The sequence below is a fragment of the Gadus morhua genome, chromosome 2 (genome assembly GCF_902167405.1).
Source record: "Gadus morhua chromosome 2, gadMor3.0, whole genome shotgun sequence".
NCBI lineage: Eukaryota > Metazoa > Chordata > Actinopteri > Gadiformes > Gadidae > Gadus > Gadus morhua.
In genome coordinates, this window is record NC_044049.1 from 13325407 (window position 1) to 13345393 (window position 19987).

A 19987-nucleotide genomic window follows, 5' to 3' on the forward strand; every position below is an offset into this window, starting at 1 on the left:
GGTGAGTATTGAATCTGAGTGCTGTGATTTTATGTTGTGAGTGATCCCCCTGGTTAGTTAGGGAGTGTACCAGCTGGGCGGAGCAATCTGTCCTTCCATCGGTACACTATTTGTTATTTTGCCTTCTTTATTTTCGAGGTAATCCTGGGTGGAGACGTGTTCTCTGGTGGGGGCGAGCATTTCAGGGCCTTGGCCACATGGCTGAGGTTAACTGAGCTTTGTTTTAAAGAAGCCTCGAGCCCGGCACGCCTCAGAAGACCATTAGGGTTAGTTTAGAGTTAGGCAGATACCAGGGGGCTTGCTTAGTTGATCATTTGCACTCGGAGGCTTGCTCACTGTGCTCAGCAGTGATTGGTGTATTTTGTTTATTTATGCTTGGTTATTGAAGTTGTCTAGTATGGCGGCTATAGATGACTTTATTAGTGCACCCTCGGAGGAGTTGCTTGATCAGCTCACTAAAGAACAGCTCCTTAGTCTTGCCAGTCATTATGACATTGAGATTGCCAGTGGTGATAAACGTCTTAAAGAGAGTTTAAGAGAAGCACTTAAGGCAGGCCTAGCAGAAGGAGGCATCCTGAGGACGTCGGCTCTACCAGCATACCAGCATCAACTTGTTCTTCCTCAAATGTCAGATGCTGTGCTGGAGTTCAGGTTGAAGGAGTTGGCGTTCCGAGAGTTAGAACTAGAGGATAAAGAAAAAGAGCGTATCCTTAAGGAAAGGCAAATGCACCTAGAGCACGAGCGTTTCTTGAAAGAGCTTGAATTTAAGCATGCTGCTTTGAGCTCATCCAGTTCTGCCTCGGCTCAGTTTAGCGTAGCGAGAAACATCAGACTAGTACCTCCATTCGCTGAGAAAAATGTTGAGCGGTATTTCGCTCATTTTGAACGAGTGGCTACTGTTTCAGACTGGCCAATACATGCCTGGACATCGCTTTAGCAAAGCGTTCTGGTGGGAAAAGCACAAGACGCTTACGCTTCTTTAAACATTGAGGATGTCAAGGACTATGAAAAAGTTAAAGGCGCCATTCTAAGAACTTATGAGGTCGTTCCTGAGGCGTACCGCCAGCGTTTTAGAGGCCTCAGTAAGCTGGATGAACAAACTTATGTTGAGTTTGCAAGAGAAAAGGAGACCAGTTTTAGTTCTTCGTGCAAGTCACAGAAGGCGGAAACTAAGGAGGATCTTAGACATTTAGTTCTGCTGGAGGACTTTAAAAATTGTCTGCCTGTTGCTGTGTGTACTTATCTCAATCAACAAGAAGTGTCCACTCTTGTTGAGGCTGCTGTTCTAGCAGACAAGTTTGTGTTGACGCTCAAGGTAAACTTTGATAGCGACCAGGGTGAGCGAAGGGGAAGGACTGGTTTTAACAGATCTCAGTTTCCAACCACTTCCTCCACCTGCTCAAAGCCTCCTCCTACCGTTTCTACAGCTTTCGTTAGAAGTACTCCGTTGGAGAGGACTTGTTTTTATTGCAAGAACAGTGGTCACTTCATTGCTGATTGCCCTGTCTTGAGTAAAAAACAAGAGTCTTATAAGCCTGTTGCCTTATTAAAAACTGAGCAATTGGGCTGTCGACCAAACCATGGACCAACCCGCTCAAAAGAGTGAGCTGCCTGGTTCTTCGTCTTTCCTTATGGATGGTTGTGTCTCCCTTGTCACTGATCCTTCAACCAAGCAACCGATTAAGATCTGGAGAGATGGTGGTTGTTTGTCGACTATATGTTACTCCTCTCGAGCCGGGTCGTAACATATTGGGGGCTCCATGGCCTCCTCGAAACCTTCAAAATGCTGTCCAGGTCCTGCGTCCTCTGCATCTTTGAGCAGCCTCGCAGCAACTTTAAGATACGCTATTGGAGCTGGAATTACCGCGGCTGCTGGCACCAGACTTGCCCTCCAATTGGTACTGGCCAAAGGATTTAAAGTACACTCATTCCAATTACAGGGCCTCGAAAGAGTCCTGTATTGTTATTTTTCGTCACTACCTCCACGTGTCGTGAATGGGTAATTTGCGCGCCTGCTGCCTTCCTTGGATGTGGTAGCTCGTCCGGGATCAATCTGGATCAGTTTTGCAGAGTTAATTATTTCTAATTTTCCCCTAGACAGAGTAACTTGTTCTCTGGTGGGGGCGAGCATTTCAGGGCCTTGGCCACATGGCTGAGGTTAACTGAGCTTTGTTTTAAAGAAGCCTCGAGCCCGGCACACCTCAGAAGACCATTGGGGTTAGTTTAAAGTTAGGCGGGTACCAGGGGGCTTGCTTAGATGATCATTTGCACTCGGAGGCTTGCTCACTGTGCTCAGCGTTGGTTGAGTCTTTTTGGTCTGGTTTGGCCTGAACCATCCAACCAACCTTTCTGGAAAATTCTTTGAATGGAGTGTGCTGCTTCAACTATGATGGCTGTTGGGTACATTCTCAGAGTGTCTTGGATTTGTTTATTGCTGTTTGGTGGCAGTCTTCCTTTCCCGTCAATGAAGGGGTACAAGTACACCTCCACTGACCATCCTGAAGCTATGGCTGAGGATATCAAGCTAGCAAATTATCCAACTGGGATGTTGGATTTATATAGCCTAGTAAAAGGATATTCAGACCGAAGCAACAAAATCCCACTAGCTGCAGCTTTAAAGCAGGCACCATTAAACCCAGAGGAAGGGGCGAGGTTCCAGGGAGGTGGAGCGTTGGAGCTTGGACAGGAAAATGCCAAGATTCAAGACTGGAACCATGTCAGGCCAGTGACATTCCCTCTAAGACCTCCCTACCAGCATAACTCATTTGAGGAGCTGTGGGGAAGTAGAAAGCCTATGTTCCCATCGGCTTATGAGCCCTCTACCAAACCATCTACAGAACTGGCAGGCTCTGACCTTATCCCACCTACTCCATATCTGTTTTATGATGCATTCAGTAGTGATCCTACTTTGGAGTCTAAACAAGTGTCTACAAGTGGCGTGTACTTTAATCCTACCCAGAACCTCAACTTCCAGGCTGGTGAACGCGAGGGCTCACAGATCTATGCCGACCAGCCAAGCAGTTGGTCCTCTGCTTCCTACTTGACCAGAGAAGAGGAGCCGGTATTCTCCAGTCATACAGGTGACTGGGCTCATGTTGCTCCTGTGGAAACCCCTGCCTATCCAAGCTATGTGGCTGATTTTGGCTTGGACTCTACTTCAAGTAAAGCCGCTGCACAGCCAGTCCTCTTCAAGCCACTGAAGAAGGCTCCTCAGCTGCCCAGTTCGCCCTTGGTCCTTAGTCCTTAGTCCTTAGTCCTTAGTCCTTAGTCCTTCGTCCTTCGTCCTTCGTCCTTCGTCCTTAGCCCTTAGTCCTTAGAGTTCAAGGTCATGAGTGTCAGAAGCATCTGTGGTATAGGTTTTCATTTATTTTGTTGTTAATTTGGTTTGTGTAACTTGGCGGTTGCCTAGAGCAACCGTTTTAAGGGGGGGGGTGTTATGTGCAGATCTGCTCCATGTTTTGCAGGTCTCCTGGAGCTCCTCCTTCAGCCCCTCCTTCGCTTCGTTACCTGGCACCTGCTGTTGCCTTTAAAGCCTGGGAGGCTTTATTCACTCCTCCTCTAGCCAGGGCCAGCAGCACGGTTCCCATTCACCAGTCTGTGTAACCTTTAGTGACAATAAACCCGGTTTTCTTATACATAATCCTTGTTTGTCGACTATATGTTACTCCTCTCGAGCCGGGTCGTAACACACTGTCTCTGTCTAACTGATGTTGTGTAACACTGACCACCACACTGTCTTATTGATGTTGTGTAACACTGACCACCACACTGTCGTATTGATGTTGTGTAATACCAGCCACAACACTGTCTGTCTTATTGATGTTGTGTAACACTGACCACCACACTGTCTTATTGATTTTGTGTAATACCAACCACAACACTGTCTGTCTTAGTGATGGTGAAAAATATTCTGCTAATCTTACGTTCTTGCTTAATATTTGGATTATGTGTGTGTGTGTGTGTGTGTGTGTTGAGGCAGGGTGACTCAGCCAGTTAACTTTAATTCACTGAGTCAGCTCCTTGCCTCTAACCTCCCCACCGGGTCCCACTGACATCGCTCGGACCAGAAAGCTAGATTTCAGGTTAGAGTGAGTGACCACAGGTAGTGGCTCCCGCTGCAGCGCAGGAAGCCAGGCCTCTAGGAGCCCTCTGATTTGGAGGAGCCAAAGACATGGCTAATGCTGCCTTCAAGTCTCGATCAGGATGGATGAATGGATGTAGCAGAGAGCATTGCATGACCCTTTGAATATACCCAGAACAGTTTTTTTGTAATTATTTAGGGAATTGTACAAGTAATTGTTTGCACGCAAATATATTAGTTATTGATTAATATATTTATATTATTATTATAAGTTATTATCAGTGAGTCTAATGGGAAAGTATTAATAAATGGAAAAGAAAACAGAAATAATAGAAAACGGTTACTCAAAGTGAAGTAACTGTACCGAAACAAGATAACTGCAGTGTTTCCCAAACTTTCTATCTGGGGCACCATTTTTTTTGAATGACAAACCATCGCGACCCAATTCATAATAGGCCTTATCAATAACTCGTGAGAAGAACGAATTTGTGCATAATTTAACATTGCTGACCATTTTTACTGCCATTTCCGCACCACCTTATATATGATCTTTGTTTTGTGAACCTGTTATTTTAACCTATATATTTTAAAACATAATGCACGTTTCAAATACTCATTGTTATTTCCCCTCATTAGTAAAACAAACACTATGTACGCTAGCCTTTCAAACTATTTTCAATATATAAGTATAATTATTAAAACAATACGAACATTCAGTACTATCAAAAACATACTTCTTGTTGAACGTTTTTTAAATGCTCATGCCAAACATGTAGGATTGTGTTTAAGTGCAGCTATTGTTATCAAACCGACCTTGTTATCAACAATCAACTCCCATACCTTCCTGTCTTACTCTACATTAAAAATTAAAAACCTTTGTTCATGATATGACGCTGGACTGGCCAGAGAGGGCAACAAAACACTGTCCTCCACTGTTTTCTGTGATGTGAACGTACACTGCATGTTCCTAAGCACACTGTATTACACACAATGGTGCACACACGCTCACTCGCACATGCAATTGCTCACTCATTCACAAAAGCACACACACACACAAACACATGCTTACACAGAGACACCCACAAACCTGCACAGATTAAACAAAGAAGACTTGAGATCTCTTCATCCTCCGAGCCTAGGGATGTCATGTCCTAATACGGTCAGAAACTTCCTTACTAGACATGTTTTATGGCAAGCAGCGTAGCATTCCTTGTCCTTCCTCCTTGTCCTCCTTCTGTCTGGGACAAAGAGCAGGAGGGGCGAAGGCCCCTTGCTTCTACTTCTACGAGCCCCCCCTCTCCTTCTGAAATAAGCCTTTAACCACTGCAGCTAGGGGAGGAGGAAGGCAACACACACACACACACACACACATACATACATACACACAAACTATCAAATGCATTTGAGAACAAATTACCCTATGCATGTACATATATTTTAAATCTACACACATGCATACACACGCACATTTGCGCACACATACTAGCACAAGTACAAGCAAACATAACATACCCACGTGCACACATAATCACACCAACACACATGTCTTATGATAAGGTCCACAATGAAGGCCCCTTCAATCCATGTATCCAACATTTTGGCTGGGTGAGGAAGGAAAGTTTGGAGTCATCTTAGTATCTCCAATGACTATCTCCTGGTTCGGCTCGGTCCGTGCACAGCCACCTGTTGTTCCTCCTGGTGGAACTGGACCGCCCAGCGCTGGCCCACATAGACATGTTCCTTCCTCAGATACACTTGTGAGCGTACATGCATTGACACCGACAGGCAAGAGCACACACAGACACACACACATTTCCATGTGTGCGAGTCACACAAGCATGGACACACACCGACACACAGCCGCCCACATACATGCACAAACACAAACACACACACACACACACACGTGTTTATTCACATACATGTGCACAGATATGTAAGCACACACAAAAGGCATACAGTATAGTGTGCTATACAGTCACCTTCCACCCATAGAACATCCACAAAACTTTACTTAATACAATCCTGAAAAAGGCATCGCATCCACAAGAAGGCTCAGTAAGAGGATTTATTTCTTCCCAAGAAAAAGAAAGAGGGTGTGAAATAAAACTGGGTGCGTGTTTGATGATAGCTCACTTCCTTGTGGGATTATGTCGCTCTTCTGTGCCGTGTGATGGCATTTTTACACTGATCCTCATCCCTTCATGCCCTAATGCCTAAACCTTAAAGCTGTTGGATGGGTTTAGACAAAGTTACACTTTTATGGAGTCATTGGGGAATGAAGGCAGAAATGTTCAGGATAAATGAAAAATGTATGCAATTGGAGAGCCCAAATACCGATGAATCTACTTGCTTGTTTTATATCCCCATTGCTGACTTTACCCATGTTCATGACCAAACTGCGATTTATTCCATCTCAGGTTGAAAACCAAGGAAAAGCTATTTTTGCCTTTATGTATGTAAGATATTCTGGAGTTCTCATTAACCTTTTCTTTTTCTCTCTCTCTCTCTCTCTCTCTCTCTCTCTCTCTCTCTCTCCTCCCCCCCCCCCCCCCCCCCCCCCCCCCCTCTCTCTCTCCCTCTCCCTCTCCCTCTCCCTCTCCCTCTCTCTCTCTCTCTCTCTCTCTCTCTCTCTCTCTCTCTCTCTCTCTCTCTCTCTCTCTCTCTCTCCTCTCTCTCTCTCTCTCTCTCTCCCTCCATCTCCCTCTCTCACTCCCTCTCCCTTCTCCCTGTGGGCAGAGTCTGTGAGCAGGCCAGAGAGGGACCCTGTCTGCCCCACTGTCCAGCGACACCATGAGCTGGAGCTTCCTCACGCGGCTGCTGGAGGAGATCCACAACCACTCCACCTTCGTGGGGAAGCTGTGGCTCACCGTGCTCATCGTCTTCCGCATTGTGCTCACGGCCGTCGGAGGCGAGTCCATCTACTACGACGAGCAGAGCAAGTTCATCTGCAACTCGGGCCAGCCGGGCTGCGAGAACGTCTGCTACGACGCCTTTGCCCCGCTCTCTCATGTGCGCTTCTGGGTCTTCCAGATCATCCTGGTGGCCATGCCCTCCCTCATGTACATGGGCTACGCCGTCAACAAGATCGCCCGCGCGGACGAGGCCAAGGGAGGCACCGGCGCCGCGGCTGTCAGGACCGCCGTCGGGGCGTCCGGGGGCTACACCCACCGGAAGCCCCGCAAGATCTGTTTCGGGGCACGGCAGCACCGGGGCATCGAAGAGGCAGAGGAGGACCACGAGGACGACCCCATGATCTACGAGGTTCCCGAAATTGAGCCGCCACATCGGCCACGGGACCCTTTGCAGCCCACTCCCAGGCCCAAGATCCGCCACGACGGCCGCACACGCATCCGGGACGAGGGGCTGATGCGTATCTATGTGTTGCAGCTGGTGACCCGTACCGTCCTGGAGGCGGGCTTCCTGGCGGGGCAGTACCTGCTGTACGGGTTTCGCGTGGCGCCCGTGTTTGTGTGCTCGGGCGAGCCCTGCCCCCATAGCGTGGACTGCTTTGTGTCGCGTCCCACCGAGAAAACCATCTTCCTGCGCATCATGTACGGCGTCACCGTGCTCTGCCTCACGCTCAACATCTGGGAAATGCTGCACCTCGGCGTCGGATCCATCTGCGACATCCTGCGACGCCGGCGCTGCCCGCCCCCGGAGGACGAGTACCAGCTGGGTCTGCTCGGCACCATTGGAGCCAGCGAGGGGTCTGTGGGCGTCTCGGGTCCCGAGGCCGGCGAGGGCGAAGGACCGGTCGGGGAGGGCGGTGCGGACTACATCGGATACCCATTCTCCTGGAACACCCCGTCGGCACCCCCGGGATACAACATCGTAGTGAAGCCGGAGCAGATCCCGTACACGGATCTCAGCAACGCTAAGATGGCGTGCAAGCAGAACCGGGAGAACATCGCCCAGGAGGAGCAGCAGCAGTTCGGCAGCAACGAGGACAACTTCCCCACCGGAGGGGAGGCTCGCGTGGCGCTGAACAAGGACATGATCCAGCAGGCTCACGATCAGCTGGAGGCCGCCATCCAGGCCTACAGTCAGCAGCACTGTGTGGAGGATCTGCCTGGAGAACACAGGGACGATAAGCCTCGCAGTAACATTATTCAGACCCAGCCCCCGCCCCCGATGCAGCCGCAGAAGGAGCGCAAACAACGGTCCAAACACGGCAAGGGAGGCAGCACCGGCGGATGTAGCAGCAGCAACAGTAGCAGCAGTAAGTCAGCAGAGGGGAAGCCCTCTGTGTGGATTTAAGGCTAGAATACTCGATACACATTAACAGAACTAGCAATGTCTGTACTGGATGGGATGCCGAATGAGTTTAAGACTTCTTTGGATAGTAAAATGCTGTAGTGCCTTAGAGAATCCTGCCAGCTGGAGAATCTTTGTCCTGCCACTTACTAACTTGAAACATTGCACCAAACACAAACTATCTGTTGTTTACATGTCTCTTGTTCTTCTGGTGTTAGTACAGATTCTGGGCATCTGTTCAGTTGTTGTCCCTGTGTTCTTGGGAACTTACCCTTATATGTGCAATTTGGATAAAGGCTTTGGCTCAGCCCAATTCCTGGCTGGCTCGTCTTGGGCCTAAATGACACATTTAGAATCTCATGGCATTATAACTAGGGTACATCATCATAATCATCCAAATACATTGAAATGCTATATCATTGCAATGCCCTGGTTTGATGAATTGCCGGTGAAAGTGCATAGACTTGAAATTGGAATCTTATTACAGTGCAAAGGCAATAAAGGGCAGTGTGAACACAATGCAATGAGAAGGCCCAAAGCGAAGACCTCATGATAGAAGGGTTGTCCAACCCCTGAAGGCTCTTCCGTCCTTCTTCTGTCACTCTCTTGCTCCAATGTCCAGTCTGCAATGATATTATTATGTGGTCACTTTGATTTTGATTGTGTTTTTGTGAATGTTAAGTGCATATTTACACAAAACTTTGCTATACCAGCTGCCACTCAGGATCAGTTGAGTTGGTGGAGCGAGACAGAAATACTAGCTTCTGTTTTCTTTTCAGAGAACATGGTGCAATCCCTGTTAAATGATTTAAAGAAGTTCAACTTCACTGTATTTGTAATTGTGTTTCTGGATTTATATATATAAAAATACAAATCCAAATACAGTGAAGTTGAACTTCTTTAAATCAGAAGTTCAACTTCACTGTATTTGTAAATGTGTTTTACAAATAGAGTGAAGTTGAACTTCCCTCAATATATATATATATATATATATATATATATTATTTTTGGCTCTATGCTGAATTATGCAAGGTTTCTCATGCTCGACCAGTGTTTCATCTGCCTTGTACTTCACTGTCCCCTGCTGGCGCATTTTATAGAGTATCCACTCCAAGAGAAGCCAGTTGCAAATATTTAGACTACCTGAATCCAACTACACATTCGCAGTTTGAGCATTACTTTGAATTGACGAGCCTTATGTCTTTCAAGGTCTCCAAAGTGACGTTAGTGCTCATTGTACATGACAGCAAAAGTAAAACATTTGTATTTTGTTCTTAAGCCATGGCAACAATATCAGTGAGACGAAACAGTCAGTGCCAAGATATTGCTCTGGGTTACTCTGTAGCCTGGTTGGGTGTAGCTTTGGAATATTGTGGCCATACGTATCCACTTGTGAAAAGTAATGCCTATATGAAAGACCTTTAATTTTAAAGCAACCGAATGGTTTTCGTGCAATGTGTTGTCATTTGTATTGGAATTTTGTAAGAAAAAAATATTTGGGATTCAAATTTCTTTCCCGAATTTCTTTACAGGTTTGTGTTCGACTGGCATCTAGTGGGGATATGCAGATTGCCACCAGCTGAATACCCCCCACTCACTTTTCCAAAAGACCTCTGAAGAATAGGCCTAAGTGCCGCTGTCACGTTAAAATTGTACCGGGGGCGAAAATTGTACCGGCCTACGTCATCGTTTGTTTACATCCTGACAACCTGCCCGGCAACAGACGACGCGATGCAGAAAACATGTTTCCAAACGACGAAATAACATAATACAGATAGTGGATCGCTATCTGTATTATGATAGATAGCGAAAACACTTGTTTTTACTTTATATTTGTATTGTATTTAATTGTTTAATCGAAACAATAAAAAAAATTGCCCGCGAAACGGGCGATCGCGTCAAATGACAAATGTTTTGCCCGCGAAACGGGCGATCGCGTTAAATGACTTCGGAGGGTTCTTGAAACATAATACAGATAACGGATCGGTAGATAACACTTGTTTTTACTTTATATTTGTATTGTATTTAATTGTTTAATCGAATTTAGCTAGTAAACTGAGTGTTTTAAGCAGGTTTCATAGTCTAGAATGTTCAAGAACCTTCCTACGTGATTTGACGCGTCATTTGACGCGATCGCCCGTTTTGCGGGCAATTTTTTTTATTGTTTCGATTAAACAATTAAATACAATACAAATATAAAGTAAAAACAAGTGTTATCGCTATCTATCATAATACAGATAGCGATCCGCTATCTGTATTATGTTATTTCGTCGTTTGGAAACATGTTTTCTGCATCGCGTCGTCTGTTGCCGGGCAGGTTGTCAGGTTGTCAGGATGTAAACAAACGATGACGTAGGCCGGTACAATTTTCGCCCCCGGTACAATTTTAACGTGACACCGCCTCTGAGGCACTCAGTTCCCTCGGTCAAATGTCTATGGGAAATAACACAGGGTTTTTGAATGATCGTACATAACAAACTCTGTAGGTGGCAAAGAAGAAAAAGCTGCATCACGTTTTGAACTTCATACTTTTACCATCTCGTTTTCCATCAGGGTTTTTGGTTTGTCCGTGCCATTAAAGTAGTAAACGATTATTAATGCTACTTTAATTGCACCAACAACAATCTAAAAACGCAGTCGAAACTAGATGGAAAAAGTGTGTAGTTCAAAACGTGACGCAGCTTATACTTCTTCGCCACGTACAGAGTTTGTTGTTGATGTACGATCATTCGAAAAACCCATGTTATTTCCCATAGACATTTGACAGAGGGAACCGCAGCCTCGGAGGCAGGACATTCTTCAGAGGTCTAAAGACTAGAGCACCAATTATTTCGGAAAGAATGTGCAGTGTACGGTAGTCAATGGCAAGGGAAAATCGTATATTGATTGTTTGAATTGTCCCGCGAGCTATAGCCTAGGTTATTGACTTAAAAAATTATATTGCCGTTCAAGCAAGTCGCACTTCGTCATAACACTATTGCGTTATATTTTTTGACGTCATTAGAAAGACTACACACCCAAAGTCGCATAAATGCAGTCATAACTTTCTGAAGCTAAAGTTTTTTCTGCTGAATTTAGGCATTTGGGGAAGCCTGTACTAGTTTCTAAGGAGCCGGTAGGTATTAAAAAATGATGTAATCGTCTACAACAATATCGAGTAGCATAGTGTCAAGCGATGAGGTTCCTTGATCGATTCATAATTTGTATTTAGTTATTAAGTAAAACTATAGGTCATATATCGATTTTGAAAACGAGAAGACTAAAAACCGACTCCTGTGTATGGGTTTCTCTGTTCTTGGCTACTGTAGAAACAATGCGGTGCAACATGGCTGGCTCCGTGGGGGGCCGCTTCCTATGTAGCTATAAAGGGCTCATTCAGAGGTCATGTAAACGCAACGATTATTAATTTCATGGGATTATACGGTAACTCAAAACCTACTTATGAATATTATATTTAATTTCTCTCCGAGTCCGTTCCACTAGATGCCACTACATTCTACACACCGCACCTCCAAGTAAACAAAAAAAATAATTATTGAAAGCATTTCTTAAAAAGGTAATTTGGGTATTGAGTATTGTGTTTTCAATTGCCTTTTGATTGTATAAAATATGACATATTATATTTTTCTAATCAGTAGTCTACATGAAATTAATGATATCCACGTTACTTGCTGAACTTTCCTCCCAGTGTGTTTTAACAGTATTTACCTGCCTGGGGCTGTCCTTCAGTAAACCCTGTACAATGTTTCTAACTATTTTTGTGGGGACAAATACATAATAAAATAGTTTGTAGAAATGATGGGAATATTACAAAATAAAGCCATTTAAACCCATTTTAACGTATATGTGGGGAGAGGTTTCAGAATGCTGAACAGTGTCAAATCGAAGGAGAAAGAAGGTATTTACCATTTCACATTGAAGAGTTAAAAACGTCTTCAGCTAAGGGCTGCCAATTCTGCAATCTACTCTTGCTCAAAGCAGTCATTGATGACATTGACTCGCTGTACTTTAAACACAATCCAAGAGATTTCTTGACACAGAACCGCCCCCACTTTATGGGGTATTACTACCTTCGGAATATGATGGGGGTGTTACTACCTTTGGAATAAACTCTGCATCCGGCTGGCAAGAGACAGCTGGGCGATACGAGGAGGGCAAGCTGTTTCTGTGGTGATACCAGGGATGCATACTTAGGTGAAGGGCCAATTGAGGAGGATAACTCAAAGTCCAATCTGCTCTCCACCTCTTATGGGTACAAAACAGTGTGGTCTATATGGACCGCATTATAGCCAACACCATTATAGGTTGTGAAGTTTGGGTGGCTGGATGGCTGGATGGATGGTGGGGGATGGTAGGTCAGTTTAACCGAGTCAGCCTTGTTTTTCTGTTGTGTGAAGTTGTTGTGTAATTCTCCTATTTTTCTCCCCCCTGAGTGACAGTGCTAAAACTGAAGAGCAAGTCAACTATTGACTATGCACACACCCAATTAGGGGTAAGTGGAATAGTGGGAAAGTTTATCCTGAAATAAAATGCATGTCTTTCACCAGTACGGATCTAGAGGCAAGATCTATCTGATTTTGAATATCAGGGATTAGACTTTACCCATAACCAGCATGTGTTTGTCAGTGTCAATGTAAATATTATTCAAAAGGAGAGATACTCGTTCTGGTGTAGGCCTATGCTCTCAACTTTCCAGATGTCATTTATCAGCGAAGTAAAAAATCAATAAACGGTATAATACGTGCTTAGGTGTTTTTTTATGACATTATTTTTTACTATTTAAGATTAATTTCGGTTCTGAGAATACCGCTGAAATGTTGCAAAAATAGCTTACGTTTAGTGTTTTCATATTTGTATACATTATGTGCCAATTATGTTGCTGAATTTTGGATGCATGCTAAAGAACAACTTTCCTATGAAAAATAATAAATTGATACAAAAAAAACAATTGACCTATTTATATTTTGTCGGTTCTTGGTACTTAGCCTGGAGAATAAGGAGTGTAAATGGAACTCGTTATGCCTCACACACGACCAGACGGCAACGTTGCCTATAAGTCACCATTTGGACATGGCAAAATTACCTTCTGGCAACATTGCCGCGACGCAGTGGCTTGGTAATTTTGCTAACATTGCCACTTGGGAGAGTGAGTGGCGTTGCCACAACCTAGCCTTTAGGAAGTTGCCATCAAGTGAAATAAATACGTTGCTGCAAAGTAGTGGTGAGTCATTTCCATAAACTCTGACACAGTTGAAAAATAGCAATGAAATATATTCAGATACTGAATTGATGAATCATTGATTTTAGATGGGACAATTTGAAGTAAAATTCATGCCTTTCTCGGATTCAAGCGAACAAACCACATTGAAGGTATACATTGGTCAACCAGGAGAGAGCATAAAGGCCTTGGAGAAGCTGAGGTGGAGAGTATAGCTAAAACAGTGACTGCTAATCAGAATCCAATCCAAACTAATATTAACGCTGTCTAGTGCAATTTTAAGTTGCAAGAAAATAACAGCAGTGCACATGACCCACAGGATAAGACTGATAACTGACAATCAACCTGAGTTAATCTTAATATTCGGTAACCAAGGCTGAAATAAGGTCAAGCAATTTGAACTTGTGGGAGTGGGGTTGGGCAATGATATAATCACGGGTGTTTTGTTGAGGCTGCAACCTTGAGGTGTTGAGGTCGAGTGGCACAGTTAGCAAACCCACGATCACAAGGGCTGTGTTGCTTTGATACATTAATTCTACCGCCGACTAATAAACCTTAAAACACCAGATTATCCTATTATCTTCCATTATTATATTCTTGTCCAATCACAAAACAATAATTCCACAGAACAAAAATGTTGCATGGAATTACATGAGAAAATAACCATACATTACAACACCAGCTTAGATGTTATAATTCAATTATTATTGTATTCAACAAATTATTTAATCAGAAAGTCATTAAGTGGTGCCCAAGCCATCAGTTCATGTGTCAATTAAGTGTTGCAGGGAAAATCCTCAAACATCAAGAGTAATGTCCATCACAATTTGAATGCCGTAAATTAGATATGCAACTGTCTGAACTTCCATGTGCTGGCTGCACCCAAACACAATACAGCCAAATGAGAATATGACTAGTTAACCTCAGGAATACATTGATCCCCTGGTCAAAGCACAATTACAGTGAAAACACAGCTTTCAATTAAGTTGAAACAAGTGTCAAGCAGTTTAACATGAACCAATTGTCTTCACACAGACAAAAAAAAAAAAAAAGCACGATAACCCCTTGAGATTGCTTCAAGCCCGCCAACAATAGCCAGCATTAGCCAAAATGCCTACCCCCTCACAAACATGCTTATATCAAGCCACACCAAATAGCTATTCAAGGGCTGCTTGACCTTCCTAGGCCAAACAAATTATTTCACAAAGGACCAAGACCACCAAAAGAAGATGAATACACAGCATAAACTCACAAGCACACCCTAAAACTCTCCAAGGTCCAAACTCGCCTGCCGTCCTTGGTCAAGACCTACCACCAAAACACACAGAGAAATACTACGTAGAAAGTAAGTTAACCTATCCCAATGATTCCACTTGTACAGGTAGGCAAAGGAATAAATGCCATGACAGGAGATACGTTGAAACAAGCTGGTGGCCGTATGTACAAGGCTTAAAGGAGCATTTCACCGGTGGAGGCATGAATATGTATTGAAATTGGATCCTATATGTAGTGGAATAATAAAATAAAATTCTAATTTGGTGCAGTCTTGACCAAGAAAAGGCAGAAAGTGACTTTTTGGCGCTTGTGGATTGAATACAACAACTCCCACCATGCACAGCTTCGCTGGCGGCCACTCCCGCTGATCATCTCCGCCTATCGGACACCTACTTGTTCCATCTACTAATGGAACAAATCAGAGTGGAGCTTGACCCGACGTCACTGGCAGAGAGTAGTGACGCTTGCACAGAAGCATACGGCCGACATCTTTCTTTATTCTGGGTGGAAATAGTAACATACTTACGCAATTAAATGCGTTTATGCATTTAATTGCGCAGTTGGTGGTGAAGGTTACCAGTAGGAGCTTAGCGGCCGAAGAAGGGCCTCTGGACCTTTCGACTGACTTGATCAGAGATCTTGTGGCAGTGCCTTTCTCCTCATCTTAGGTCCCCTTGGCTAAAAAGCAACTGGACCAGCCCGTCTTCCTACACGCTCCCTGAGGTTTATTCCCCACAGTTGTGCTGTGGTTTTTGTCACTTAATTAATATGTATATACCCTGTATGATTCTGTGACCTTTGCTTTATGGCATCCGAACCACCAGGTGGCAATGCTACCCTTTTCAAAACAATGCCAAGATAGGGTTTGGTAGGACTGTGACAAGTTTTGCATCTCTAGGGTCAACTTTTAAAAAAAATTCTAAATAATGTAATGGTATCATGATTTAGTTAAAAATACCTTAAATGATTTAATGTTTGCTAAATGCACATATGTTGGGATGTTATATGTGTGGTAATATAAGTCAACTTGCATTACCATGCTCTTGTACAGCTCTGTATTTTTCAAATGTAGTCTTTGAAAAATACATCATCATCAAAGTTGACCCCATGATCTAAACTCTATCATGCACCCAAATACGGCGGCGTTTGGGTTTCCTACCTCGGACTCCTAAATCCAGCGCAGCCACAGGCGCGTTGGCGCGTTGAACCATTTTTGTGACACACAATGATCAAGCTTCAAGTTAGGCACGTTACACGCGTTTGGTGTGGCCGTAGCCCGTGTCCACCAAAAGCGTTTATTTATGCGGTTTCACCCAAAAAATCCGCTTCGTGTGGACGGGGCCAAGAAGGCGAACACACGTGACCAAGACGGGGAGACAGCGCCAGGCGACTTACGCCACTATCTGCCAATGGATCGTGGATGCCTGGGCTGATATAACAGTCTCAACTGTGGTCTAAGCTTTCACGAAGGCAGGAATAATCACTGAACTGCCAGGCAACAGCAGCGACACTGACTCGGATAATGACGAGAGGGATCCGGGCATGTTGGATGCCGTACTCGCCCAACTGTTCAATTCGGACACACAAGAATTCGAGGGATTCGTAGACGGGGAATGAACTGAAAAAGTGAGCTTATTGTTAAGAGATATTGATATTGATCAGATATTGATGAGATATTGTTAATATGCACATTAACGTTTGAACATCGTTACCATGGGAGTGACTGGAGTTGTCAGAACGCTTAATAAAGTTTGACTTTATCTGACTGTTTTGTGGACATTCCCTTTAGCACAGCTCGGTCTAGTCGATGCATAACGCAACCCCAGTCAAACGTTTGACTGCAGTATCTTCTATTCTATGCGCCTTTATAATCCGGTGCGCCCTATACATGAAAACAGTTCTAAAATAGGCCATTCATCAAAGGTGCGCCTTATAATCCGGTGTGCCTTATAGTGCGGAAAATACGGTAGTCCTCATTTGTATTTCTTTCGAAATGGTGAACTTCTATGTCAGATCCAGTACCCTCCGCCAATGTACTTCAGTTTTATCAACAGCCTCTGTTATCTTAGCTTCAGACGCTGTGGATGTTAGTTTCTGCTGGTGAAGTCCCACCCACTGGCACTGCTCTAATAGGTCTGTAGCGTCAGTGGGTCCCACCCCCTAGAGGGGGGTGGGACTAGTGGTTGTAGTCTTACGAGAATCATCCCCTCTTACACTTCCTGTTTTCTTGTACGCAAAAATCGTCATATTGCGTCATTAAAAACAGGAAATGTTGGAGATCTATACGGATCTCTCCAGTCTCTCCAGAAAATAAGGGAATGATGCTAGACCATCCAAAAATATGCGGGGGGTTCTAAAAATACAAAGCTTATGTGAAATGGGTGAAGTTGCCCTTTAAGGTGCAGCACAAATTAAATAGATTGGATTGTATACTGGTATACCATTTACTAATCTCTATCCCACTATTGACATTTTGCCTCATTAGAAGAACTATGTAAGGGGCTATTTCAAAAAATTCAAACGACAAACAAAGACTAGTCGTCATCTCCCATTTAAAACAGTGATTCACAAGGTATATAATGGACACGGAAACACAAGTAGACCCTAAAGGTAATTGCCCCCCAGTTTTTGATCAAGCTGAAGTTGTCCTTAAGCTGCAGAGGCTGGCTCAACTGTCGCTGCTGAGTCAGGGTTGTGAAGATGTCCTGTTGCTTCAGGATGTCTCCTAGATGCTGGATCCCAGCGTCTTCAGTTTGGTCCCTTGAAAAAGAAAAAAGGTATGAATTTAATACTTTCTGTTCACACACACACATATCTTATGCTGAGGAACAGTTGAATAACATATCAAGCGAAACGTAAAAGTGTGCGAGGACAGCTATACAAGAACTACTGAGTTTGACCAAATCTGTCTTGATTTTATGCCTGTAGCTCACAGCTGCACCAGATGTGAGGAGGGACCAATTAATCTCCATGCTGCCCTCTGCAGCCTGCGCAATACTTGGCAAAGAGGAGACCTAACATTGGTAATGCAGGCTTTCCTTTTTGATATAACATTTGATTAAGAGTCGATTGTCTATGCTCACCTAAATCTTATTTTGTTTTAAAGAATGCACGTGCATGGACAAACAAAGTCGATGGCACCATTTCCACAATTTGTTTTACAGTTTGTTGTTTTGTTGAAATTATATTGTTATAATTTATGACACCATTAAAAACACATGAAAAAATAATATTGAGTGAACTGTGGTAATCGAAAATTACAGAAAGCCTGTAAAAAAAAAAAAAAAAAGCTGCCTTTAAGATTATTTTTATACAGTATGACACATGTAATAAGAATCTCAATGTCAACGTTTTATTTTAGTTTAATATTTGTATTTACGCATGGTCTATTCTGTGTGGTTGAATGGAACGAAAATGAAATAGAATAACAGAAAGCTTTTTCTTACCCTTTTTTACAACCAATTAATCAACAGAAGGGCACATGTTGGTAGGGCTGTGCGATGTGGGGAAAAAAACAATTTCACAATATATCATATATCTCTCGATACTTTTAAATCTCATCTGAAGGACCCCATTGAATCTCACGTTCACCCCTGGCCTTTATCATTACAATCCCTGCAGATAGGCGTAGTATTCTTGGTGATTTCCATCAAAACATTTTACATTGTCATGCAATTGATACCCAGTACTTCCAAAGTTAGAGGTCTCGTGCAATAAAGACGGTTAAATACCCAGTACTTCCAAATTTGCCTCTGTGGGTTTTGAGACAGGAGAGAAAAGAGAGAAATATACAGAAGAATTTTGAAAAAATATTATTACTAGAATAATTAGTTATAAGGTATGGTAGGTTAATTTTAATTAGCTATTTATGTTTGCATTTTTAATTTAAGTAGTATAGACTATTCTGATAACGATAACATTCGTGAAATCTTAAATTAGCTATAGTAGCCTACTACCATGACAACGATATCCTGGCGTTAGCTCATGTGCTAATAGCTAATGAACTAGCTAGTTAAACACTAATGTTACTCAAATGATATGTGCTTATAAGAGGACAATTACACATAATACTCAAGTCTAGTAATTGATTAAGTCAACACGAAGTATGATGAAGACAGCAAGAATAGTGTAAACTTTAGCAGGCTACTTGGCTAACTCGCCGATGGGGCTACCGGCATTGCTATAAAATGCCATTGTGAGCCAGCTGTAGCCTCTGTAACGTGATGTCACATTCATCCTGTCATCCAGAGTGAATTATGATTTAATGGGCTCCAACAGTTTTAAGATGGCATTCATTTCGCTTGCCTTTTGGATGTGCAATGACCGCAACTGTCTAATATCTACGAAATCGGACGGGAATCAACAAAGATTCCCGCCTCTGTCGCGTGCAGTCTAACGTTGCATGTATTTGTTTTAACTATAATGCTGTTGCACAAGCTTGCAATCGTAGTGCTATCACTATAAGACACGAAAAAACCAATTTGTCTAAGCAAAGGATGGCTACATATAGTTTTCCGTTCCTTGCCATGTCTTCTTTTACTCCGTCAAGCAGAGTGAGTAGTGGTGTACAATAACGTGATTCTGTAATAGGAGCATCGTTTGATAGACAGTTGGTCTATAGATTAAATTCGCTATCTGACACACAAGAATATGGGGAGCATAATTTGATGCTTTATTATAACGTCTTTATTGGAGATCTCAGGGGTACAGAATGTGTATTTACACATGTCATCATGCGAATGCACAGAAGCACTAGGTAGCTAAATCTGATAGCAGTTGGAAGAAGGTGTTGTACCAAACTGCAAGAAGTTCATAAGCATTTGGTTAGCTATCTGTCCCTCTGTCTGCAGACAAAATGCCATTAACGGTAATCTTAACTTACCTTATTGAGGATTTCAAGCGAAAACGACCACGTATCAGTAGGTCTGGGTCTCCACCGTGACGTGTTTGCGGGAATGGGAGTAAATAGCCTAGCTATTGGCAGCTCAATCGTAGATTGCACCTTGGTCTGGGGAGGCTGCTGTCAAGGCGTGATCAACTGCCGTAGTTAAAATGACTCTACGCAATTGGACAGTCCTTCAACCAATCAGACCAACGATGGTCTGATTGCCGTCTGCTTGCCGTCACTTCCCTGTCCTTATTGGGTTAAACCAGCC

At 43.5% G+C, this 19987-nt stretch overlaps 1 protein-coding gene and 1 long non-coding RNA gene across 2 annotated transcripts in view; one reads left to right on the forward strand and one right to left on the reverse strand.

Moving 5' to 3' along the window:
- Positions 1-9218, forward strand: part of gjc1 (gap junction protein gamma 1) — a 33165-nt gene extending 23947 nt beyond the window's left edge. Inside the window, exon 2 of the mRNA XM_030347793.1 lies at positions 6821-9218. Within this exon, the coding sequence (XP_030203653.1) occupies positions 6875-8341 (1467 nt within the window). The 5' untranslated portion in view covers positions 6821-6874 and the 3' untranslated portion in view covers positions 8342-9218. The remainder of the gene's footprint in view (positions 1-6820) is intronic.
- Positions 9219-17231: 8013 nt separating this feature from the next.
- LOC115538882 (uncharacterized) lies at positions 17232-19987 on the reverse strand. Its single transcript, XR_003975609.1, has 3 exons — positions 19714-19987; positions 18278-18324; positions 17232-17591 (listed from the first exon to the last, which is right to left on the reverse strand). It is a non-coding gene; the product is annotated as an uncharacterized LOC115538882 (long non-coding RNA).